Raw genomic sequence first — 27,973 nt, 5'->3', positions numbered from 1 at the left:
TATATAAGACAGCATTAACTGAAGAAGACAAACACTTCATTTATTTTCCACCAACTTCACAGTATATACAATGGGAAAAAAAAAAGATGTAGATAATTTCACTAAGACTCAAATAATGCATGACCTTTTAACGTCAGCAAACAGTAATGGGAAGCTACAACACGGGTTCATCAACGAAATTGCGAAGAAGTACGATTTGCATAGGAGGACAATCGGAAGGATATGGAGACAGATTCGTGATCAAAAAAAACACAATTTACCAATTAATGTCAACAATATGAAGTCATTGACCAACGGTAAAGCTCGAATCGCCTTTGATGAAAACAAATTCAAATCAATTGAAAAAGCGAAGAAGACAACCTTAAGATCACTTTCAAAGGCTATGGAAGTAAGCTACACCACAGTATGCAGATGGAAAAAAAAGAGGTACTTTCGCAAGCACACCAACGCAATCAAACCGTTACTTACAGACAAAAATAAACTCGACAGGTTAATTTTTTGTCTTAGTAGTTGCATTTTAGATGAGCAAACAAAGAATTTCACATTTAATGAAATGAAAAATGTAGTCCACATTGATGAAAAGTTGTTTTACATTACAAGGACACAACAAACATTTTATCTAACTCAAGATGAAATAGAGCCTCATAGAGAAATCCAATCAAAAAGATTTATCCCCAAGATCATGTTTATGTGTGCCGTTGCAAGACCGATCTTTTCTATTGAAGGTGAGATGATTTTTGATGGAAAGATAGGCATTTTTCCATTCACACATGAAGTGGCAGCACAAAGAAGTTCAAAAAACAGAAAGAGAGGAGAGCCAGAGACCAAACCAATACAATCAATCACTAAAGAACACACAAGAGACATGATTGTGCACAAGATACTACCAGCAATTAGACTTAAATGGCCATCAGATTTAAGCAAAACAATTTTCATTCAACAGGACAATGCTAAACCACACATTATAGATGATGATGAGGTGTTTAGAGAGGTGGCTACACTAGATGGATTTAACTTCCACTTAGTGCAACAACCTCCTAACTCACCGGATATGAATGTGCTAGACTTAGGGTTCTTTAGGTCAATACAATCTTTACAGCATCAAAAATCAGCATACAACTACTCACAATTAGTTAAGGCAGTAACCACATCATTTGACAATCTAACACCAAATGCACTGAAGAATGTATGGATCACATTGCAAGCATGTAAAATTGAAGTTATTAAGAAACTAGGTGGTATGGATTATGCAATTCCACACATGAGCAAAGCAAAACTAGAAAGGGAAGGGAGACTCCCACATTGTTTGGGGGTACAGCAGGAAACAATTTACCAGGCACTAAGGTATCTGGAAACAAAGGTGGATAAAACTACATTGGAGGGCATTTTATTTTACTTGGGGATCACAGAAGCAACATCACAAGCAACAACAGAAGCAATACCAGAAGCAACAACAGAAGCAACAATTGAAGCAACAATTGAAGCAATACCAGAAGCAATACCAGAAGCAATACCAGAAGCAACAACAGAATCAACAGCATATATTCCAGCAAGAACAGAAGCAACAACAGAAGCAACACCAGCATGAACAACAGAACCATGTAAATATGACACACATGAGTATACTTTTGGGTTTCCTTTTGTACTCACTTTTGGGTTACAGTGTAAGGCAAATGTTTAGGTCTAAACATGATGTAATATTGAAATAGGGGAGATGTTTAGCCGTAAACATTTAGAAGGAAAAATCATGTAACATTTTATTGATGGCTTCAAAAACAAATTGAAAACAAATTCATCTCAGAGATACAATTTGAACTCATCACAGATAACCCAAATCCCATACCAATTGCCTCCTACATCTGGCAAGAACATAGCCTCCTAAACGAGATGTTTGGTGGCTTATGAACTTAACACCCTAGATTGTTGGCAAAATGAATGGATTTAGAGATTTTGTAGCTATAACCAATTGTTTACCCTCAAAAAAAAAATCATAGGGCAACAAAAACAGAACACAAAAGACATGCATACCATCACCAGCACAAAAAAAAATCATCATTAGTCATAGAGGAAAGATATATCCATACGAGAAAATGGGCCTCGAACATCAAAATCAGAAACCAAATCAACATCATCCAACGATTCTTCATCTGAGGAAGGGAACAAGTTCTCAATGTATAGATCTTGAAGATCCAGTTGTAAATCAAACATTCCTTGTATTTCTTCATCTTCATAAGTTATACTTCTTCCCCAGTTAGGATCCGTTTCATCAGAAGTCGTAGGTATACGATTGTAGAAATCAAACCACGGGTTAGGAGATCCAATCGTAGGATCACTTTCTTGGGACGAAGACAAACAAGAAAGACAAGAAGTTGGAGAGGCCATGTTCGAAAAAACCCAGATAAGATGGGAAAAAACCCAGATTTACAAAACCCCTAAAAGCATTAGGGTTTCAAAGAAGACGAAGATGGTGGATAAAAAATGAAGATGAAGATAATAAACCGTAAACCAAGGGATTCAGATGAAGATGCAGATCAGTGAAGAACACGAACAGATGAAGATGAGAGAGAGGGAGAGAGAGGGAGGGATGGGAAGGGATTCAGAGTAGGTGAGGTTATAAAAGGGAGGGAGTGATTAATGTGAGTTTAGAGTGTTAATTATTTTAGGTTAGTAGGGTTAACGGGGGTAAAATCGTAATTACGTGTGTGAACTAAGGGTATTTAAGTAAAAAAGGATGGCCAAAAATAGAAATGGGACTAATTCAAGGTTTTGCCAAATAAGGAAATGGGACTAAATTAAAGGATCGGAGGGAGTATGTTTTTCCATCATATAACAACACTTACTTTAAGTAAACATAGAAAAAAAAGGCCAAACACACAAATTGTTTTTGTTTCCCAAAAACTCATTATAAAAATATGAGGTCAAACACATTTGTTTCTAGAAACACTTTTTACGGAATTACTTTTAGGAAATAAAAATTTATTTTCAAAAGCTAAACCAAACATACCCTAAATATTTTAAAAGGGTTATTTTTAGACGAAAATTATTTTTTTTAATTTTCAAATTAAATATTAGGTCAATCCATATTAAGTCGGGTTAGCCTTCTCGTTGGCAACAAGCCCATCACCATGATTCAAAAAGAATGAGTCAACCCTATAAGATGGGTAGTGCCATTTTCATATTACTCAGCTTACTCCCATTTTTCAAATATGTCAAACCTAGAAACTCAGCTTCAATCCCCTCAAAATGAACATAATACCCCCCCTATGGTTATTAGTGAGGTAGTACAAGAAACACCCTCTCCTACCAAAAACCAAAACCACCATTCCCAACGACACCACATCACCTCCCTCAACACTGACGTCACCATCCAACAACTCCCCTCCCAAGGACTTTCCTTCCAACTATGGCCCGCCGCCACCACCTTTTTCTCTCTCCTCGACACGCGCCTCCTTGATAAATACCTTCCCAACACGTGCCGTCGCCTTCGCATCCTCGAACTCGGATCTGGTACTGGCCTTGTCGGAATATCCGCCGCCGTCATCCTCGGAGCTGAAGTCACCGTCACGGACCTCCCTCACGTGATCCCTAACCTCGAGTTTAACGTTTCTGCAAACGCTGATGTCATAGCCGCGCGTGGGGGGGCCGTTGTAGCGAAGGAGCTTAGTTGGGGAAATGTGGATCAAATGGTGGCGGTTGGAAGGGAGTACGATGTTATCATGGGGTCTGATGTAGTGTATCATGATCATCTTTATGATCCATTGTTGGAAACTTTGAAGTGTTTGGTGGTGGGAGGAGGGATGTTTTTGATGGCGCATCTAAAGAGGTGGAAGAAAGAAGCGGCGTTTTTTAAGAAGGCTAGAAAGTTTTTTGATGTTGATGTGATTCATCGTGATAATCCGTCTGATGGAGTGCGAGTTGGTGTTATGGTGTACCGCTTTGTACCTAAACAACGCCCTTGTACTGTGTCTGTCTCCAGTAGTTAGTTTTTGCTTTTCTTTATGGTGTTAATTTGTAGAGGAAAATGATGTTATACATTAATTGTAAACCTTTTTTGAAAAGAAGGCCTTTGTGTGCTCACTTGAAAATGAATTCATTGAATCTTAAACCCTCAATAATTATCTATTTGATTTTTGGGAAATTTCATAGCTTTTAGTTTTCCTGAAACATTAGTATTTTTGTAAAATTTTTTCACATGGTAGCATCCAGCTTATATACTATCTAACTGTTGTAGCATTTTCTGTTAAATTTTTGTTAATTTCTGTTTAATTTATTATTTTATAAGATTTTTTTACATGGTATTATTCAATTTTTGCTCTCAAATGTTTAATTCATCATTTTAACGTTTAATTCATCGATTAATTTATCAACGCCCTTACATGTTGGAACAATTTTATTTTCATTCAAATTATTGGCATTATAAAGTTCAAAACGTGCATTACAAACACTAATAAAAAATTCAAAATGCTTATTTTATAAGCTCAAAAGGTGCATTTCAAGCACTAATACATATCTACGTAATTGTTAAAATATTTTAGGGTATTGATAAATTAATCAGTGAATTAAATGTTAAAATGGTGAATTAAATATTGAGAGCAAAAACTGCATGCTACCATGTGGAAAAATCTTACAAAATAATGAATTAAAGGAAAATTAACAAGAATTTAACGGAAAATGCTACGACAGTTAGATAGTATATAAACTAGATGCTACAAAATGGAAAAATCTTATAAAAGTGCTACCACTGACGTTTCATGAAAACTGGTTGCTACCATGTGAAATTTCCCTTGATTTTTTAACACTATTCTTTAGTCATTTTTATGGAATGTTTGGTATGAAACATAAAATGTAATTGAAAGGGAAATGATAAAGAGGAGTAAGGGTAAAGATATGAGTTGTAGTTATATGTTGTTTGGTATCCTTAATAATCGTGCCCAAGCAAATGGGACATCTAAATTGGTTCAGAGGGAGTATAAGATAAAACATTTATTTGATCATAAAAAGGAATTTATTATTTGACATAAATGGGTGGTAACAAAATAAAAGGTATTCATTACCCTGACAAAAGAGATTGGATTAACCTTATATTATACCAAATAAAAAATATGGAGTAATGGTAATTGAATCTTTTGCTTGGCTCTTCCTCCATTCCATATTAATTGCAACATTAGCAAAAATGACACTATTCATTCATCACTTTTTATTTGTAAATAGTTTTTAATCTATAGGTTAAAATATAGTCAAGTGAGATCTTGTTTGATTCGTCTCATTGCAAAGATTATTAATATCAAATTCTTATAATTTTTTATCATATAGAATTAGAGATATTAAAGATTAAATTATTGTATTGGACAACGTGAAAAAACAAATATTACAAGTTAATTGAAACAGAGGAAAGTTCATACCAAACACCCCTTAATTTACTTCCTTCGTTCCTTGTTATTTGTCAACTTTACTTTTTGCACGCTTTTTAAAGCAAACTTTGAGTTTTAATATCTTTAAGTACGCATTATAAAAAATTGTAAAATTATATATTAAAAATCTTTGCATCAAGATGAATCTAACAACATCCCACATGAATATATTTTATCTTTAATATATACTTCAAAAATCAAATTAAAAATTTTCTTTTCTAAAATGGAAAAATTTTAAGTGAATAAACAAAAAGGAACGAAAGGAGTATAATTTTTCTCTTAATCTAAAAGTCAAAATATAATGAAGTGAGATCTTGTTTGATTTCTTTCAATGTAAATTTTATTTATATTATTTTTTTCAATAATTTTTAATTATACATAATTAAAGATATTTGAGATTAAATTTGTGTATTAGAGTGTAAAAATCAAAGGGGAATTGGTAATATGAAAAGCAAGTTTTGGCTAATGAATATGGAATATAAGAATATTGTCCCCTAAATTGATGAACAAAATACTCAGAAAAAGTTATTACCTTCGTACCATGTAGGATAATAAATTTAGTTTTTAAATTTTATCATGCAAAAAACTTCATCATGATAGTAAAATTTTATCATTGGCAAGTTATTTTTAAAAAAATTTTAAAACTAAATTTATTGTCCTTTGTGGACGGTACGAAGTAAATGATATTGAAATGTAGTGTTAAGACGACACATAATTTTTTTTTTAATTTTGTTAAATGTAATCAAAATTGTATCATGCACATATTTTGTTTGATAAAATGCAAATGAAAAATTGTGTGTTATTTTTATATTTTCTTATACTTAAATCTAATTATTGTTAGTAATGTGCTTATATTTGCATAATGAACATAAATAATTATTCTACTTAATTGGAATAGTCTGTTTAGAATTTAGATTGAATGATGTTGACATGGTGTACAAAGGTGTGTAAATGATACTTCTTTTAATGACAATTTGAGAGTAATTTCAACATTTCCCAATGAGTCCATGAGATATATGGACTTGATTGGTAATTAAAAGCATACTCTTGTGAGCCCTTTGAGGGCATGTTTAGTGCATGTGCTATGTTTATGCACATGTGTTGTTGTTTTTTATTTTTGAGTATGATGTTTTGTAAGTTGTTATATTGTGTTGGAGTGAATTAGAGAATTCCATTGACTTGGGTGAACTCAAGTCAAGGTGGAGATTGTTGTGATTGGTGTGACTTGAGTGCACATTTGATGAGGTGCATTCATGTGTGACCTTTGGGATGGAATCCCATGAATGTGTTAATGTGCGTGTATTAAGTTAAGTTTTGATGATTGATTTATGATGGTGATTAAGTATAGATTAATAAAGTAATGAAGTGTGAGATTTATGGGACTTAATGAAGAAGTGGAAAGGTTGATTCAAGATGCTCTAAAATGTAAAGTCGAGCAGAAGCTCTCTGAAGAGCCGCTCGACCAGGCTGCTCGACCGAGCGAGCCATATTGGTAGGTCGAGCGGTCAGACAGAATACTCCAGAATGCAGCTGATACTCGCTCGACCGAGCGAGCTCTCTGATCCGGTCGAGCGGATCCTCTGATGTGCATGGGATGCTGATTTTCGACCTTTTAAGTTCTTGGAATTATTTCATATTATTCATTACCCTATATTAATGTTGTATTCATGAGAGCTATTGGTATTCTTGTATCTAGTACTATATATAGAGCTCTCATACTCACATTGTAATCAATCCACAAATACACCCCAAGCCAAACACTAGCCTATATCTCTTCTCTATTGTAATTCTCCATATTTGAGAGTTCTTTGAACTCCTTTTGATTATATAAGAGATACTACACACCAGAGGACGTCGCCTTAGTTGGGCGAACCTCGTTAAATCTTTGTGTCATTTTATTGCTTTATTTTCTCCTACAAACATTGATATTATTGATAGCGTAATTTGTTTGTCACTAAAACTTCATACACTCAATCTTGGCAATATTGGAGTTTGAAACACATTGTTCGAACTCTAATACATCGTCGTTTTCATCATGGATAGTGAAACGGATGTAAAACACAAAAATGAAGATGATAATAAAGTTAATGGTGGTGATGATAACAAAGCTGAAAAGGAAAGAAAAACAAGAATTGATCTTCAGCTTGATTTAGCAAAGTCTAGTGTTAATGATGATAAGTTAAACCCACAAAAACTCAATTGTCTATCCTTGATCTGCTCAAATCCACACAACAAAAAAAACCATTTCTCTTTTGACCCAAATAATAAAATAAACCAACCCAGTTTGTTTCTTGATTTTTTATCTAAATCAAAAAAATTGAAAAGTAATTATGACAAATTTGCCGAAGAGATCGTAAAAATGTCCTTCGTAAAATCAAAAGATAAACTAGCAGACTTTTTGTTAAAGGCAATTGGATTCGAAAAATTAAAATTTATTGTGCAAGTTCGGTCTCGATGATCTCAAAACCAAACTTAAGGGGAAGTGTAAGAAAATAGGAAGTAGAATAAAATAAAGAATATTATTTTCAGAATATTATGTTTTAGGAAGTTAAAATCGTTTTAATATTTACATATTAAGGCATTTTGTTTTCTATTATTTAGGTTTAGGTAAATATTTTGTTTCCTTATTTTAAGTTTTAAATAGAGGTGTTCCTCTGATTAATAAATTAATATTAATCCAATATTTATCAGATTAAACCCTAACCAAATTAACCATTATGATTTTCTACAATTATAAATTATTGTTTGATTGTTTCTATATGTGTCAACGTGCATACATGCACTCCTTTTAACTTATCCAACGATCTTTCCATACTTAAGAGTATTTAAAGATTAGCAATATCTACAAGTTATACTAACCATTAAATTTCATCTTGTCCAACAATCCTTTCATACTTAGTATAATAAAGTCGCAGATATTATAAATGATATGACAATTCATGAATGTATTGGAATGAAGAATCTTATCTTTATGAATAGTGTTGTAATGTTTAGTGTAAAAGCATCACTCTTGTATTGTAAATACATGCAATATACTGATATACGAATCATATATCAATCCCTTATATTACTTTTCTCCTTATATTCTCCCTGCCTTTTAACACATTATCAACACCAATTTTTCGCTCTCAAAAATCCAATAAGGTAGTATTTTTTTTCTTCTCAAAACATTATAACACATTTTTTTAGCCACAATATGGACCAACAATAAAACGGTATCAATATTATTATTCAAGGTGTTACTAACACCGTTCTATACTTTATCTTTAAAGAAAATTGTATATCTGTTACTACCAACCCAACTAGTAGTGGTTCAAACCAATTGCGAAGACATAATCCAAATCATACCAATGTAAATGAAAACTCAATGCTAAGTCCCAATAATGCAACTAATCCACCAGCACAACCACCTACTAATCAACCACCACAACCTACTGATAACCCACTAGTCCAACCTACTAATGATCCTATGGTACCACAAGAAAGTAATAAAAGGAAAAATGACGAAGGCGAAGAGACTAGTAGTAAACGTTTTCAGACTATTAACCCATAAAATAATTTATTTCAATAATGTCGTTTAATCTTTATGTTTGTTTTTATTTTTCAGCCGCCTATATGGACTGGCAAGTATTATTTTGCAATGACCGCCTTTATGGACTGGTTAATTTAGCATTGTTATCACCTTTATGGACCGTTTTATTTCTATTTATCTGATTATGTCATCATATTATGTGGATATGCATTTGGTTACTTTAGTCTATAAAATTATATACATCAAACTTTTATATATTTATACGTATATAATCACTTAATAAACTCAAAAAAAAATTTAATTTCACCTTATACTAAAAAAAAATAAATAAAATAAATAAAAAATAAATAAAAATAAATAAATAAATAAATAAAATTTAATTTATTATACCCTCATTTGTTAACATTGTAAACCCAATAATAAAAAGTTGTCTTAATTTACCAATAACACAGATTATTAGCACACATGATTACATTAGCTCTACAGAATATAAAATCCTTTTTAATTGTAAAAATATCACCCTGCGATGAATGCCAGAGTGGTCCGAAAATTATAATTTAAGTAAATCGTTAAGGGTTCGATTCTGAACCAAAAAATACAAAAATAAAAAAATAAAAAAATAAAATAAAATAAATTTTTTTACCACATTTTTATTAAACTTGAAGATAAAATATGAAAATGGAATTTTCACCCCTTAATTAAGGTCTTCTACCCGTCACAAACACACACACACACCACTCACACCTTATCCCAACACAATAAATAAATTTTTTTTAACCCATAAATTATTTCTTCATCTTCTTCTTCCTTCAACCATCCATGGCAAACAATACATCTACAAACAGCCACATCAATCAAATTGCCGACAATATAAGTAAAATACTAGAAGCATTCATTATCATTATGGGTTTAATTGTATTACTCGTAGCGCTAATGCTCTACCTTATTATCCAAAATATAAATTATAAATCTTGTAATTTTTTTTTTAGCAATTTGTATTTTGTTTTATCATCTATTAATACAATCTACTTTATTTTTATTTATGATTATATTGTGCTTACTATATTTGAGATATTAAATCAAGGGGAGATAATACTAATATGCTTTAATATCTCTATTGATACACAAAGTCATTAAATAACCTTGTCATTTTCTCAATTGTAGTAAATAATGGTTGATCTCAAAAAGAGAGAATTCAATGCCTTGGAATTAACAGAAACAATTTTATACAATGGGCTTCAGATGTCAAATTATATCTAAAAGAAAAAAGTTTATTATACACAATAATTGAACATAATCCTGCTGACAAAGGAAAGGGTATTGAAAGAGATCCCATATAAATTGAGGAAAATAAGGTAAAAGCTGCATCAATTTTAAGACGTCATTTAACCGACAATCTCAAACACGAATACACCAATTTTAAAGACCCAAAATTACTTTGGGAAGAGATAAATGAAAGATTTGGTCATAATAAAAGTGTACTTGTCCCAAAGGCCATCAATGAATGGCGAGAATTAAAATTTCAAATCAATTAGTGATTATAATTCAGCCCTTCATCTGATAAAATCAAAATTAGTCTATTGTGGACAACTAATAACAGATGAAGAAATGATAGAAAAAATATTATCAACCTTTCACGTAAATAGCATTTTGTTACAACAACATTATTGTAAAAGACATTTTAAGAAATATCATGAATTGCTGAAAACACTTCTTGTTGCAGAACAAATAATGAATTATTATTAAAAAATCACAACAGGAGACCTGTAGGGTCTATGCCCTTTAATGAGATAAATATGATTGAAAGGAAAATGCGCGATCGACATCGTGGGAACTATTTCATAAGAGGCAAAGGTCGTGGAAAATATCACGAAAAGAGTGGCATGAATACTTTTGAACAAGGAAATTCCTGTGGCCGTGGTCGTGGTCGTGGTTGTGGTTACGGACTTGGTCGTGGCCGCGGACGTAGCCACATTTATGAAAGAAATATATTTGCCCCCCGAAATGATAATTTTAAACATGTCCAGAAACACAATAGCACATGTAATAGATGTGGCATGACTGGACATTGGGAGCGAACTTGTCGTATCGCCAAACATTTAGTGGATTTATATCAAACTTCCCTGAAAAACCAAGGACAAGGGGCAGAAACAAATTTTGTAAATGAAGCAAGTACATCTAAGCCTACCTTAGATGTCTCCGATTTCTTTAATGAGGATGTGAACGTCCACAAACTTGATCCTCAAGAAGAAGATAATTACATCTTTTGAGATGACTAAATGCATTTTCTGTTTCTCTAACTTGTTTTCCTTTTTTTTTTTGAAAAAATTTTTATAAGTTGTAATTCTCTACTTATGTTTTTATATTAAGTATTCTGGCTTTATATTAATAATATAATTTTTTTTTGTCTTCACTTGTCTTAGAAAAGAAAATGTCAGTAAATGGATCAATATTTCATTGCCTCTTGGACAATGGAGCAACACATACGATATTGAAAAATCGAGAATATTTTTCGAACTTAAAATTGCTTCAGGCAATCAATACCATATCAGGATAAAAAAAAATTAATTGAAGGCACTGGAAAAGCATGCATCATTAGGGCTGCACACGGTCCGGCCTGGTCTGGTTTGACAGAAAAATCAGACCAGAGCAAAAATTCTGGTTTGGAAAATTTTCAGACCAGACCAGACTAGTCAAGACACCAGACCGGAGCAGACCAGACCGTTTTTATTTTTTTGTATTTTTTTAATTGAGAATCTAAGATAAACGATAATCTGTAAAACTAGTAGTCAGCACTCAGCAGTAGCGACTTCAGCCATCATTTCCTTTTTTTAGAGAATCATCCCACTACTTCCATTCTCCTGGCATAAATCCATATGCAAAACGTTCGCTGAAAATTGCTCTCCTCCCTTCAATCATTTCCCTCTCTTTCTCCTTTGCGCAATAAAAACACTTGATAATATTTTGGTAGAGTTTACTTCTGAAAAAATAAGATGTTAATATATTTAGTCAAAATCATCCTTTACTGCTCGCATATCTCTCTCTCTCTTCTCGCTTATATCTTTGTTTCTTACGCAGCTACTTACAATTAATCTGTGCAAATTGGTCAGGAAAATAAATATTTACTTTCTTTTTTTGGATTTAAATTTCTCTCATCTATCCACTCTCGGTAACGCTCTGTCTTACTTCCATTGCAGTAACAATAAACTAACATTTAAAATTTTAAATGAAATCGAAATTACGGGTTCCGGTCTACGGTATATGGTTTTCACCAGATCGGAATTTATTATGGTTTTTCGGTCCGGTCTGGTCTGAAAATTTTAAAATCGGGACTGGACCGGAAACGGTTTTTCTTAATAAAAAAAACGGCCCAGACCAAATATTTAAACTACGGTTTGGTTTACGGTTTAGACCAAACTCTGTTCAGCCCTATGCATCATACTCCCTATGGAGACAAAATTAATAATAAATGATGCACTATACTCAAGTAAATCACGAAGAAATCTTATCAGTTTCAAGGCAATACGCCAAAATGGTTACCATATGGAAACTAAAACCATGAATGAGAAAGAATTCTTATGCCTTACAACAGAAAGTAATGGCACAAAAAATATCCTTGAATGGATGCCAGCATATTCATCGGGGTTGTATCTCACTCATATACGCCCGATTGAAATAAATGTGATATGACTAGACAATAAAGAGCTTTCACTCTATTGCATGACCGCTTAGGTCATCCGGACACTGGGATGATGCATAAAATAATAGAAACTTCAGTCGGGCATCCACTAAGAAATATTAAGATTTCCTATTTAAATGAGCTCTTATGCACCTCTTATTCTCTTGAAAAATTTATTACTAGACCATCAGTAAATAAGATTGTTACTGAATCTCCTATATTTCTTGAAAAAAATTCAAGGAGATGTATGTGGACCAATTAATCCATCATATGGACCTTTTAGGTACTTCATAGTCTTAATAGACGTTTCTACAAGATGGTCACATGTAAGCCTTCTATCAAGTAGGATTAATGCCTTTGCAAAACTACTTGCACAAATCATCCAATTGAAAAATCATTTTCCTGATTATACAATAAAAAGTATTAGATTGGACAATGTCGGCGAATTCACATCTCAAACTTTTAATGATTATTGCATGCCAATTGGAATTAAAGTGGAACACCATGTGCCACATGTTCACACACAAAATGGTCTTGCTGAATCCTTAATTAAGAGATTGCAATTAATTGCAAGACCACTTCTAATGAAATCAAAATTACCATTATCGGCTTGGGGTTATGCAATATTACATGCAACATCATTGTTTAGGCTAAGACCTACAGCTTATCATAAATATTCGCCAATGCAATTAGTAGCGGGTTATGAACCTAATATTTCACATTTGAAAATCTTTGGATGCACTGTATATGTTTTCATTGCTCCTCTTCAACGTACAAAAATGGGTCCACAACGAAGAATGGGAATATATGTCAGTTTTGAATCTCCATCAATCATTCGATATCTTGAACCATTAACTAGTGATCAATTTCAAGCTAGATTTGTTGATTGCCACTGTAATGAGACAATATTCCCATCCTTAGGGGGAGAGAATGTGGACTTACAGAAAAGAAATATGGAACTTAATTGAAAAGCAACGCATTTAGAATGTTTAGACCCCAAAACAAAATCATGTGAACAAGAAGTACAACGAATTGTTCATCTACAAAGTGTTGCTAACCAATTACCTGATGCATTCAAAGATACTAAGAAAGTTAAAAAAATCACATACACCAGCAGCAAATACTCCTGCTCGAATAGAAATTCCTGATGAGAAGGCAAAAGGTGATGAAATTGTTATGCAAAGAAAGCGTGGAAGGCCCCTTGGCTCCAAAGATTAAAAACCAAGAAAATTGATAAAACAAGAAGGTGTACCTAATGATACTCAAAATGAAAGTGAGAATAAAGGAGAAAATCAAGATATCTCCGATAATGAAAAAGATGAAAATTATGAAACCTCAATAAATTATATTTTCTCCAAGAAAAAATGGAATCGAAAAAGGATCATTCCAAATGAATCCTTTACTTATTCCGTAGCTATTGATATAATAAATGATGAAAATGATCTTGAATCAATATCGATAAATGAATGCAAAAAAAGACCTGATTGGCCAAGATGGAAAGAAGCAATTGAGGCAGAATTAAAATCATTAGAAAAAAAAAGAAGTTTTGGGCAAATTTTACAAACTCCAAAAGGCATAAAACCCGTAGGCTTCAAATGGGTATTTGTAAGAAAAAGAAATGAGAAAAATCAAATTGTCAGATACAAGGCAAGACTTGTAGCCCAAGGTTTTTCTCAAATGCCGGGAATTGATTATGAAGAAACATATTCCCTAATAGTTGATGAAAACATACTCAGATTTTTGGTAAGTTTAGCAGTTTCTCAATGCCTAAACATGAGATTGATGGATGTCGTAACTACGTATTTATATGGGTCACTCGACACAGACATCTATATGAAGGTTCCTAAAGGGCTAAACTTACCAAAAAAGAATGTACCTAGAGAAATGTTTTCTATAAAATTAAAGAGAGCATTGTATGGATTAAAGCAATCTGGGCAAATGTGGTATAATCGTTTGAACAAGTACCTTATGAAAGCAGGATTCAAAAATAACCAAATGAGTCCATGTGTATTCATCAAACGATCTAAAACAGGTTTCGTAATAATTGCTGTATATGTAGATGACTTAAATCTGATTGGAACTCCAAGAGAAATTGAAATAACAGCTAAATATTTGATGAGGGAATTTGAGATGAAGGATTTAGGAAAAACTAAATTTTGTCTTGGACTACAAATTGAACATTTGAAAAGTGGAATATTTGTCCATCAGAGCAATTATACTGAGAAAGTTTTAAAACGACTTTACATGGACAAGGCTCATCCACTAAGTTCCCCAATAGTGATACGATCACTAAACATAAAGGATGACCCATTCCGTCTATAAGAAGAGAACGAAGAAATTTTAGGCCCTGAAGTGCCATACTTGAATGCCATTGGTGCTTTAATATACTTAGCAAATAATGCAAGACTTGATATAGCATTTTCTGTAAATTTGTTAGCTAGGTACAGTAATGCACCAACAAAAAGACATTGGGATGCGATAAAACATCTATTTCGATACCTAAAGGGAACTATAGACCTTGGATGATTTTTCCAGTCAGGAAATGATGCCATACTTACTGGATATGTTGATGCAAGATATCTATCTGATCCACATATGGCCAAGTCACAAACTGGATATGTATATACATATGCAGGAACCGCAATATCTTGGAAATCAACAAAACAAACTCTAACGGCTACATCCTCAAATCATGCACAACTTATAGCTTTATATGAAGCCAGTCGAGAGTGTGTATGGTTGAGATCCATGATCGGCCAACTCCAAAAAGATTGTGGTTTAAACGATACAACTAGGGAACCAACTATAATTTATGAAGATAATGATGCATGTATCAACCAAGTCAGAGAATGATGCATCAGGGGAGACGGAACAAAACACTTGTCACCAAAATTATTCTTCGCACATGATCTGCAGAAAGATAAAAAGATAAAAGTCCAAGAAATTCAATCCTGTGAAAACCCCGCTGATTTATTCACAAAGTCACTCCCGTCAAAACAATTCGAGTATTTCGCACGCAAGATTAGAATGTGCCGATTTTGAGACATATGTTAACTTTAGGAGGAGAAATATACTCATTGTACTCTTTTCTCCTTTGATCAGGTTTTTATCCCATTGGGTTTTTCCTGATAAAGGTTTTTAATGAGGCAGTTTAGAGCTATGAATGTCATAATAAAATTTTCACATATATGTAATGCATTGAAGTGGGAGTATTACAAATGATATGACTATTCATGAATGCATTGGGATAAAGAATCCTATCTTCATGAATAGTGTTGTAATGTTTAGTGTAAAAAGCATCACTCTTGTATTGTAAATGCATGCAATATACTCATATATGAATCATATATCAATTCCTTATATTACTTTTCTCCTTATATTCTCCCTACCTTTTAACAGCAGAAAATTATATTAAAAGAAACAATTTTATGTTTTAGGGAGAGAAAATGAACCAAAACAATACAAAGTTAAAAGAACGAAAATAAAACAAGTCAAAGTTTAAATGAAAAGAAAAGATAATGAAACAGTTGAAAATAAAATGAAAAAGGAAAAAGACATAATAAGGAAACATTTTCAAGGTAAAACTAAAATATATATTATTCCAAATTCAATGGAAAGAAAATAAAAATACAATACTTTATTTGTTTGGTCCCAGCGGGGCTCGAACCCGCGACCTTCGGCTCATAAGACCAACGTTCTAACCAACTGAACTACGGGACCTTAATGATTGTCACCGGTTTTAATTTTTTGTTTTAACTTTAAACGAAATTGCCAGATTGTTTTGTCACTTTTTTTTTTATTATTAGGAGTATTATTTTTGTGGATTTCAAATTGGTAGAATTTGTTGCGTTTTAATTGTATTTGATTAGGGGCAGTTGCATATTTTAGTTGCAATGGGTGATTTGTTTCATCTATTTGTTAATGGTATTGTTTGGTATTGTTGAAGATACCTCTTTTGATGAATTTGTTTCAGAATAACGATTGCAAAGTGGAACCGTTTTCTTAAATTACTGGGTAATTTTTCCACAAACAATTATATTGATCATTTCATTGGTATGCCTAATTCTTATTAGCTTATTGATTCTGATGCTTTCCACTTTGTCACCGGTACTTTTAGTTTGTTTAGTTAATGTCCATATAATAGGAAAATTATCTCCACCAAGTAGGTCAATTAAGCTATTCATTTCACTATAACATTTTGTTATAAATGATCCATGCCTAAAGACTTTGATATGAGTGGGTGAATGGAGAGACGGATTGTACTAATTTCATGACTTTCCCAAGATGTATTAATTTAACTTGCTTAATAACTAAGTACGTTAGGTCACTATTGGCTTACTTTAAAGAGATCAAATCTCAGACCATAACCTATAAAGAGATCACAAGGTTTGAAACATAACTATAAAAGAATCTCAAGTCTAAACAACTAACCAAAGTCTAAAAGATCATAACAATCAACTAACATAGTACAAAGTGGGTGACATAACCAAATCTACTTCGTAGTTTGACACAGCCAACCACAACATCTATATATATATTAAAGTCCAAAAACATAATCAGCTCTACTATACCTTCCTTCCCGGTTGGTACGGATCTGAAAGCTAGGCAAAGAAAACAATCGAACATTAAAATTAATTAAATGAGAAGAAATAATTCAAAATAAAATATAAACGAAAAATATCAAATGGCTACCGTTCGTACTTTTAATTTAGACTATATCAAGAATGTGGAGTCTCATTTTTATGTTGGATGATTGAGATATAGATGAATGCAATTATGTAGTTAAAATAGAAATGAGATATACTAAACTATAATGAGATTGCTTGTGAAGAGTGTCAAGTAGGGTACTGTACCTAGCCAAAAATTATCACACTTACTACTTAAAACTTACTCATTGTGTTTACTGTGAGTATTAGAGCATGTAGGATATTATCCAAAGGTTTAAGGCATGTACTAAGGTATAGACTAAGCAAAGACATAACAACGAAGCAAAAATGAGGCTGCTTGAGCTCTTGCTCGTTCGAGCATGCTTGGTTCGTCAATTGGTTTGTTCCAAAATCTTCTGTTCGATGTTTTGCTCATTCGAGCACTTTGAGATTTTCGCGTCAGAAAGTTTCTGAAAAGAGTTTTTGCATATGCTCGTTCGAGCACATATTATGTTTGTTTGAGCACCTTGAAACAGAACATCTGTTCGTGAAGCGGAACTTTGTTTCATGGAGCATTTTGTTGTTATGAACAAATGTTTTTTATCATAATTAACTGATAATCATTATTTTCCACAAAGAAGACACTATAAACATCATCTTGTATTTGTAGTTTATTTTCCACATTATTATTTGTAATATTTACTGATTACCAGTTTACCACACACTTGTGCACTCTTTCACATGGACACTCTACGCTTAGACCATGCCCAAATGCGAAGTAATGCCTAATGTTAGCTAACTAAATATTACGCTCTTTGTTCCTTAATTAAGTTCCTATAAGAAATGTTTATCAAAATTAAGAAAAATAAAATATTTTAAATAGTAGACTATATTATTTTATTAAAAAAAATTGATGGACGAAAAGTGGAGACTAAAAATATTAAAAAGTTGTGTAAAGAAAGTTAGTGTAAAAAATATGGAGACCACATTTAATAGAAAAAAGTGTTTTTATAAAGTTAATGGGAAACATGTGAGGACCATAAGGAATATAAAAATGTTAAAATAAACTTAGTAGAAGATATATAGGGACAATATACATTATTAAAATATTAAAATGAGAATAAACAAAGCTATTTTTGTCCAAAATTTGTGATATAAATTAAAAGATTATCTATCGGAATAACAAATAAAACACCAAAAATGAAAAGTGAAAACTTTTTTAAGGAACGAAGGGAGTACTTTAGTTCTGAAATACTTAAGACTGATTGTGATATGTTGTATAGGAAAATATCACTCTCAGTTAAGTATAATGGAACGGAGGAAATAATACTTTAATAAATTGTACATTTATCTAGTTCAAGGATTATATTATCATCATGACTTTAACATTTTTACATCTAAAGTATTCTAGAGTTCTCCTTCAATTTGTGGCCTATACCATATCATTTGTTGGTAATGAGTAGACTAGCTTTTTCTGATTTCCTCCTTTCTCGTTCTATACCAACCCAATATCCATTTTAATTTGGACAATTGGAGAGACTTAGCACCATAGTACACAACAATCAAATTTCATAAGTCACACATAGGTGTTAAATGGGTAGGGCCTTCATTTTAAGTCCTTATCCGGTCCATTTTTAGATGGATTTTGTAAGGATCGGGTCGTAAATGGGCCGAGACTAAAACGGGCTCTACTATAATTAAAATAAAGTGGGCTCTACTATAATTAAAATAAAGTGGGCTCTAAAAGGGCTCAACAAAGGTCGGAATGGGCCTTTGTAAATAGCATAATTAATGTATAATTTAAATATTATAAATGATAATGTCAATGGGTATTATTAATTATTTTTCAATTTAATTATTATAATGATAATTTAATTGTTATAAGTTGATAAATAGGGATAAAAATAATTTTTAGTAATAAAAATGGGATGGTTTGAGCTGCACAAGTATTTCTTGAACTACATGACCTTGAGCAGCATGGCATGGCTTGTTATCTAATCCCCAGTATCTAGCGGTCTTCACATCGTCTTCGACCACAAGTCTAGAGAATTCCTCATGGTCTTATTCAAGGGTAGCATTGCCGCCAAACTCCTTCGGAAGATTTTCTACATCAAAGTAGGATCTCATCAGCTCTGCACTCTCCTTGTTCTTAGGGTAAACAAACTTCACCTTCTGGAGATTTTTCGAACGCAAAAAGTATTTTATAGTCTGAAATATGTTAAATTGTAGTCAAATAGAGGCAAAAAGAAATTTTGGAAGGAAAAATGTTAGCCCTGTTTTAATCCATACAAGGCCAACAAATTTGGTTCATCAAAACAAGAGAACTCTAACAACTAAAAGACAAGAAATTCCATATCTATCTTGGGGAAAAGTAAAACAAGGAATCTAAACAAGCTATAGAGCATGAATTTTGTTTTCTCATACTAGGAGTTTATTAGACACAAGGATGAGGATAAGACTAAGGCCATTTGCACTAGACTCTATAATGAGGAGTTTTATGCAATGTACATGGGAGAAAGAAATCTCTTAATATATAGGATGCCATTAGGAATAAATATTTATCTAGAATAATTTAACCTATTCATGATTTTCTTACAATAATCATATTTATTGATAACTATGAATAATCCTAACTTTGAGGGGTATTTTCCAAAGTTATCGGATTACCCAAGTTTACTTTTAGGCAAATACCTCTTAAAGTTGGGATTATTCATGGTTAATCAATAGGTGAGATTATTGTAGGAAAATCATAAAAGGGTTGGATTATTCTAGGTTATTTTTCCTATTCAAAATTGTAGATTTCAATTATGAAGAATTTGAAAATGACAAGATTTGAGTTATTATTCCCAAATTCTTATTTTTAACCACTTTTATAATAATAGTGAATTTGACTTAAATTCAAATTTAAAACACCAATTTGAGTCAAATTTATATTTTCAAATGAAATCATCATTCTTAACCTAGCATTAATTAATTCACTAATTAAACACAAAGTTAGTGAGTGAATCCCAAATCCTTCTCCATCCTGAATAACCATAAATTCACCCAATCTGACCTATTTTACATACTTAGAACTTAGAAGTTGCGGTATCCATTTTCGAAACAAACCAACAAGACCTTGACCTTTGTTATTAAGATAAAAACAACAAATAAAATGAATACAAAGCAATTTACTAACTAAAAATACCCTTGGTGGATTGTAAAGATAAAATAACAGCAACTGAAATGCATGTTAAACAGTTTACTAACCTCCAAATGGGCTGAAATATCATACGACCAAACATAAGGAAGGGTTGTTGTATAAATAAAGTTTTGGTTTTTTTTTTTTTTTTAACTATGCTTCATATACTTTTTCTTTTTTTATCACATTAAAGTCAAATAAATTTACAAATTTAAAATCGTGTAATAATAAAGTACTTATGCACAAATTAATTTTTAATAATAAGGATTAACTCAATTTGTACTCCTTTATAAGCTGGGTCCCAGGTGGTTGCACCTCAAAACTATCCGGCCCTACTCATGATATATGAATTTTGTTTTATATTTTCGTTTTGCTTCCTTTTTTATATTGTTTTGCTTATGTGTTTGTTTGACTAATTTTGTTTGCCTTAATTTTATATTTATTGGTGCATATTTCCAATATTATCCAATATTATAGATGTATACTTTTTTAATCTATATTTTATGCTTTCTTCGTTTTTTAGTTTTATCTGATTGTAACATAAAACAAAAAATAAATCTAGTGGTCCAATAATTTAAGTTTCGCCTTGGGCCTTAAAATCTCAAGACTAGCCTTAAGGGAAAGAAAGAAGATCACCTGCCTCCCCGGCCTCATTATAAGGACAGGTCTTCCTTCACAATCATGGAAGTTTGCCCGAGAGAACTTTCCTGTCTCACTTTCATGTGCAACCTCAAGCTGGACAAAACATACACAAGCATTATCATAAAATTTGCAAATTAGGACTTGTAAAGCTCTCACAATGAGTATTACATGCTGCAATCTGCATCAACATTTTAGCCTACAATGCTTGATGCTTCTTCTCCTATGAGAAAGATAAAGAGTGATCCGAAAACATGAAAGTATATCTGATTATATTCAATTTGAATCGGTGCAAGGGCTTCGACAGAATTTTTTAACATATTGGTGAGCATGTACTCATCAGAGTCGTTCTTAATTATAGGCAAATTAGGCATTTGCCTAGGCCCATAATTAGAAAAGGACTCTAATATCTGAAGATTATGGTTAATGAAGTAGAAACTTAAAAGTTTGCAATTATGATTAATTCCTTTATCAATTAAAAAGTATATGACACGCGTATATTTGTAATGATAATTAGAACATAGGATCTATCTTTGTTATTTTTTTTTTCAAAATATCTGTTTAAATTCAAATTAAAGTAGACTCTATTTAGAAAGGGTTCATTTCTTCTAGTTTGCCTAGAGTCCACAAAACGCCAAGAACGACACTGATATTCATGATTTGACCTAGGCTTCAATTAGATGAAGGAAGTGTTGAAAGTGAACAGTTATGTATTCACATATTGGCGGCTTGATCTATTCCTTGCACCCACTTCTTGTAAACTAGTCCTAGAAAGTTGAAGAAGTTTGGTTAGTATAATTAGTCTAACCCTTGTCAACATTCCAATTTCTATGATATATGTACATAATATAGATTGTGTTACCAAACAATGTACTTCATACTTACTGAGCGAATTTCCTCGGGTTTGTATGTATCCCTCCATTTTAGCGTCTCTTCTATCATTTTCTTTGCCTTGTCAACATTCCAATTCTTTGCTTTCAGGTATCTCCTCAGACAGGCATCAGTACAAAACTTTAAACTACGTCCACATCATGGCCCAAGAGCCGTTCTAAATTCTTGGACCTGGTTAGTATGTAGATCCTGTTTGGTACGGCATAATTAATATCAGGTAAGGGAAGCAAATATCGATACCCCAATTTTTTTGTTTGGTATGAGATCACGTAAATGCAATCCGTTACTTTAGGGTATTTGTTTCCTTTATTTTTTAACCTCTCATGTACCAGGAGTAACAAATACCCTTATTCAGTTTTTTCTCTTCACCCATCTCCCCACTCTCTCTCTCCTCTCATGATTTCTCCTCTACATTCAACTCTAGCTATCTTCCATTAGCATAGGCAAGCTTCAATAGTGGAACTTTGAGGCCCAATCGTCATTACCTCCATCTTCATTCAACATAAATATCATTAGGTAATTTCAATCATATTTTTCTTTGTATTGTACAGAGTATTTTTTCAGAAGCCTTTTTTAATTTTTCACTTTTTGGAAGTCATCTGTATCATCCCTAATTGACAAAAACTTGAAATTATATTGCAGTAGTTGACGAAAATATGTTAGAATTGTTTTAAGAAGTCTTCTTCACTTTAGGAAGTCTTCTGTATTATTTTAGAAAGTCTTTATCATTGTATTAAAGTAATTGATATTAAAGTAATTACTCTAATTGATATTGTCCTTTTCAATATTTAGGAAAATTACTTTATGTTAGGTTTAGTTCATCGACAAACTTCTTTAATTTTTTGACTTCACCATAATTATTTTTCAAATTTTAGGTTTAGCTATTTTCCTTTTCAATTTCAGCTATCTCCTAATAACAAATTTGTATGTAAATCAAAAGAATGATGAAGTCCAATACCAGATTTCGACCATTTACAAAGTAGATGCACTTTGTCTGAAACTTTTTGATCTTTCTTCAATTTGTTAATTGTCCCCTCTTCTAACCTTGTTATGATACCAATTTGATTTTGATTTTTTGTATAATTTTTTGTCAGCTTCTTATTAACGTTGTAAATGGATCACATTATGCAATCAGTACGGAGAAAAAAAAGTCTAAAATAGCTTCAATTGGTTGTAATAAATGTCACTATAGTTCTTATGATGTATTGGGTTTGGTATATGATGAGCGTTAATAGAATTAGGGGTGTTCAATTGATCAAAAATAAAAGGGATAAAAAAAAATTACAATTAAATGTCATGTATCGCTTAATACAAGAAAGTGATGTACATTGCAAAAGTAAACTCCGTGTTAATAGAAAAACCTTTGGTATTATTTGTGAGATGCTTAAAGAAATTGGAGGTCTAAATCGTACAAAAAATATGTCTCTTGAAGAAATAGTTGCTATGTTTATGTACACATTAGCACATCATAAGAAAAATAGATCAATTGCTCACTATTTTATAAGAAGTGGAGAAACTGTGAGTCATCAATTCAACTTATGTTTGAAAGCTGTACTCAAGCTTCATGATTATTTGCTTTACAAGCCCACACCAATATCGGAAGATTGTGATGATAAAAGGTAGAAACATTTCAAGGTATTAGTGGGTTTTTCATTTAACTACTAGGTTCAAAATATTTATGTGTGGTTAAATGAATGATGTGTTTTTTGAATTTATAGAATTGCTTGGGAGTTTTAGATGGCACCTATAATAATGTAAGTGTGAATGCCCAAGAACGTGAAAAGTATCAGACAAGAAAAGGTACAATGGCTATGAACGTTTTGGGTGTTTCTGCACCCAATATGCAATTTATCTAAGTTCTTGCGGGTTGGGAAGGCTCTGCACATGATGTCCGTGTTCAGCAATGCTCTTTCTAGGCCAAATGGCTTTAGGGTGCCTAGAGCTATATACAACCTACTAAACTAAAAGTAAATTTAGAAAGTTTAATAAAATAATATTAATCTTCTTATTTTAATAACTTTGAAGGTAACTATTGGGGTTATACAAATTGTGAGGGATTTCTTGCTCCATATAGAGGGCAACGATATCATCTCAAGGAATGGACTGATAAACAATCGCAAACCGCAGAAGAATATTATAATATGAAACATGCTCGAGCAAGAAATGTAATTGAGAGGTGTTTTGGGCTACTTAAAGGAAGATGAAATATAATTAGAAGCCCCTCATTTTCCCCCATTAGAACTCAAGGTCGCATTGTAATGGCTTGTTGTTTGTTCCACAATTTAATTAGAAAAGTGATGCCCATAGATGATATAGAGGAAGAGGAGATGAGTGATAACGATTCAGATGATGATTCCAATATGAAGTTGAGTACATTACTACAATTGCAACTTCTGACCAATGGACTAATTATATAAATATGTTAGCTCAAGATATGTTTAATAGTTGGAGGGCAAGAGTTAGACAAGGTTTGTACCATGTATAATATTTTTCTTTATTGAATGTACCTCAATTATAACTATCACAATTATAGCACTAGTGGTGAGAGTATAGCTCTTGTACTTATTAACCATGTATTGTTTGTATTGTTTTACAATTGTACTCTTGTGATTATGGAGTGTTTTAGAGCTTACATATGATCAAACATTCTACTAACCATGAAATTGATTGTTTCACTTTCCAGGTACTTAAGATGGAAGGAAGTAGTACAAGGAGAGGCAAGAATAAGCAATATTGGACGTATGAAGAAGTTTCCATGCTAATAAAATATTTACATCGGTTGTCAGTGCATCCTAAGTGTAAACTTGACAGCAGTTTTAAGAATGGTTATATGAATAGATTAGAAGATTTGATAAATAATGAGTTTCCTAATTATGATTTGAAGGCTTTTCCACACATTGAGTCTAGAATCAAACATTGGTCAGAAAAGTACAATGCCATGACCGAGATGTTATCTACTTCGGATTTTGGGTGGGATGCTGATAAGAAAATGTTACAAGTAGAGAAAAAGGTATTTGATGAATGGGCAAAGGTAAGTTTTAATTAATTTAACATTCGTTTAATTTCCTTGTTAGTCTTTGTTTGTTGTTTCCCTGTCTTTGTGGCTGTTTGATTTCTTTTTTTTGACTTCATTATGAAATGTTACAAATATGGTTTTGTTTGCTAATTGATTGGGAATTTGTGTGTTGTATTTGAATCTTTTGTTTCTACATTATAATATTTGCTTCTACATGGTTTGGGGTATTACAGTTGATTACAGTAATCACATTTTCTCTTAGTTGATTACAGTTGCTTCTACTCAAATTCCCAATCAATTGTAATCACAACACAAATGTTTCTACTGTTACAATATGGTTTTGTTTTGGAATCTGTTGTATTTGCTGTAAACTATAATCACAATATAATATTTTGTTTCGGAACAGGTTCATAAGAAGGCTAAGGGATTGTACGGTATACTTTTTCCATAATACGACAAACTTGAGGAAATTTATGCTAAAGACAAGGCAATAGGGGATATGAGTGAATCTTTTATAGGAGTTATCAACAACATCGATGTTGAAATTACAAAGAAACCAATTTTCATAGATTGTAATGAGAATGATGATGCAGATTCAAGAACTCAGTCGATTACTCACTCTGTACAATCCAAGAAACATTTGATTAAACAAGAGCATGATACTTCATCATCTTCAAAGAAACCTAAGTTAAAGGAATTGAAGGAATAACAAATAGGAAGGAAAAGTGATGTTGATAAATCTGTTTCTTCTCTTCATGATGCTACAAGTAATTTTGGGAAAATCTTTGATAATATTAATGCTAATCTTGGCACTATGGCTAGGGTGTGGGCTAAAGCCGAGGAAAGAGAGCAAAAAATGGATGAAAAAGTGAATAAAGTTTTGGAAGAGGTTATGAAGTTAGATGGTGTTTCTCCCTCTGAGGCCTTAGAAGCCGCTACAATTCTCATTGCCGAAGAACACAAGCTCCGTATATTTTATCAAGCTCAACAAAACTTGAAGAAACAATACGTACTTGATCTTCTCAAGAAAAAGTAAAAATGGTCTTTTAAGAAGCGCCAATGAAGAAGGAAGCTCTTTGTTTTGGATTTATTCGTGGTGTAACCTGAGAATAAACAATTACATTTTTGTTATTTTCTTGGTTTTGATTTAGGAAGCTCCGTATATTAATAACTACAAATGCTAGATGATTTCCACTGGTATATGTTTGATATGCTAGTATTGAGTATTGCAAATGCAATATAATATCCTATGCTTGAAAATTAAAGAATATAATTGATTACCTTACTTAGATATCAAACAATAAGAAAGGGAAATAAAAGAAAGCGTTTCTCTTACATGGTTATACCAAACAACCATTAACCATAATCCTTACCATTTCCCTTACTCCTTATAAGTTTCCTTTCCATTCCCTTTCCACTTCTCATACCAAACACCCTCTAAGTGTGATAGTTTTTGCCTAGGTAGAGTACCCTACTTGACACTCTTCACAAGCAATCTTCATTCTTTAGACAGTTGTCATTTGGATTTTTTTAATTGGATATTAATTTTTATATTGGCTTACGTGGCAAATAATGTGAATTTAAATTGCTGATTAAAATTCACCTAAGTATCGCAGAGAAAGATGTTTAAACAAAAAAAAAGAACACTTATCAACTTAGGTCAATTATGATTAATGGTGAAATTATAAGCTTTAAATTAGTTCTGTAAGATTTAAGTTTAGCACCACTATTTAAGTAATTTTTTGCATCATAGTGGAGGGCAAGAGAATTTGAGGAAGACCTAAGGGAACGTGGGAGGAACAGATTAAAAGTGACCTGCATGAACTTCATCTCTCCAAGGACCTGACCAAGGACAGGGACAGGGGCAGTTGGCAGCACCTCATCCACTTCTTAGATTACTAAATCCTTCCCTTTAACCAATCGTTTGTTATCGTTTATTGCCTTCATTTATCGCTCTTTACCTTCTTTACTTTTATCCTTTTTAGTTATTTGTACGTATTCTATTTTTTATGTTTGTAAGTTGCAGGTTTTTCTCTCTTTGAAAACCTTTTTCGAGCCGAGGGACTCTTTGACTGCACTCTTCTCTATGGGTATGAGCTGCCGTCTTTTTTCCCTCCCCAGACCCTGACCATAGTTTTCTGTGATTGGGATACACTGGGTATGATGATGATGATGATGATGATTTAAGTAATTTTTTGCATTTAATTAATGAAGAATTCCAATATAATTGCAAAACAAAGTTAGGAAACGACAAAGAGAACAAGATCAATCCAAAAAGATTTTATATATAATCGACGAATCAATAAATCAATTATTTCTAACTTACAAGACAATTTTATTCCTCGTGTTTGAGGTAATCTACAAATTATTTAAGTTTATTATGCAAATTTAACAATGTCATATCACCCATAGCAATTATTGTTTTTTTTAGACAATTATTCTCTCCATATCTTAATGAAGTTCCCACAAGGAATTTTTACGAGAATTAAGAAAGCTTTTTAGATAGTGAATATATTATTTTATTGAATAATAAATTTAGTGGAGAAAAATGGGTACAATAATTAAAAATTATTTAAAGAAAATTAGTGGAAAAAATATGGGGACTACAACAAATAAAAAAATGTTACTATAAAATTTGTGAGAAACATGTGGGAACCATAAGAAATATAAAATGTTAACATAAAATTAGTGGAAGATAATGATACCATAAGTATTATTAAAATATTAAAATAAGTATAAATAAGATTGTTTTTATTTAAATTTTAGAAAAGTATAAAAACAACAAATTGAACACTTAAAAATGAAAAATAGAAACTTTTTTAAGAGACGGAGAGTGTATTTACTTTATCTATCTTAATGTTAAGAACTTCGTACATTGCATATGGTTTTATACTCGTATATATATAAATAAAATAACTCCATTTAAAAATAAAAGAAAATTATTTTTACAAGTGTCAACTATTAATTTGTTTGGAGAG

At 32.1% G+C, this 27,973-nt stretch overlaps 2 protein-coding genes and 1 non-coding gene across 3 annotated transcripts; 2 read left to right on the top strand and 1 right to left on the bottom strand.

The window, feature by feature from the left end:
• The first annotated feature begins 70 nt into the window (after nt 1-70).
• Nucleotides 71-1,588, top strand: LOC130808472 (uncharacterized). The gene has a single exon (XM_057673946.1). The coding sequence runs from the start codon at nt 71-73 to the stop codon at nt 1,586-1,588; it is 1,518 nt and encodes a 505-aa protein (XP_057529929.1).
• A 1,588-nt stretch (nt 1,589-3,176) lies between these two features.
• Nucleotides 3,177-4,248, top strand: LOC130808176 (uncharacterized). Its single transcript, XM_057673643.1, has one exon. It carries the CDS (start codon nt 3,207-3,209, stop codon nt 3,981-3,983), a length of 777 nt encoding a protein of 258 aa, XP_057529626.1. The 5' UTR covers nt 3,177-3,206; the 3' UTR covers nt 3,984-4,248.
• A 12,020-nt stretch (nt 4,249-16,268) lies between these two features.
• On the bottom strand, nt 16,269-16,342 carry TRNAI-UAU (transfer RNA isoleucine (anticodon UAU)). Its single transcript has one exon. It is a non-coding gene; the product is annotated as a tRNA-Ile (tRNA).
• Between the last annotated feature and the right edge of the window lie 11,631 nt (nt 16,343-27,973).

This window comes from Amaranthus tricolor, chromosome 3 (genome assembly GCF_026212465.1).
Source record: "Amaranthus tricolor cultivar Red isolate AtriRed21 chromosome 3, ASM2621246v1, whole genome shotgun sequence".
NCBI classification, from domain to species: domain Eukaryota; kingdom Viridiplantae; phylum Streptophyta; class Magnoliopsida; order Caryophyllales; family Amaranthaceae; genus Amaranthus; species Amaranthus tricolor.
The sequence above is the reverse complement of the archived record's forward strand: the minus strand, read 5'-3'. Positions and strand labels throughout refer to the sequence as shown.

Excerpts from the sequence above, each read along its gene's own strand:
- LOC130808472 (XM_057673946.1), top strand. The coding sequence starts at position 71 with ATGGGAAAAAAAAAAGATGTAGATAATTTCACTAAGACTCAAATAATG.
- LOC130808176 (XM_057673643.1), top strand. The coding sequence starts at position 3,207 with ATGTCAAACCTAGAAACTCAGCTTCAATCCCCTCAAAATGAACATAAT.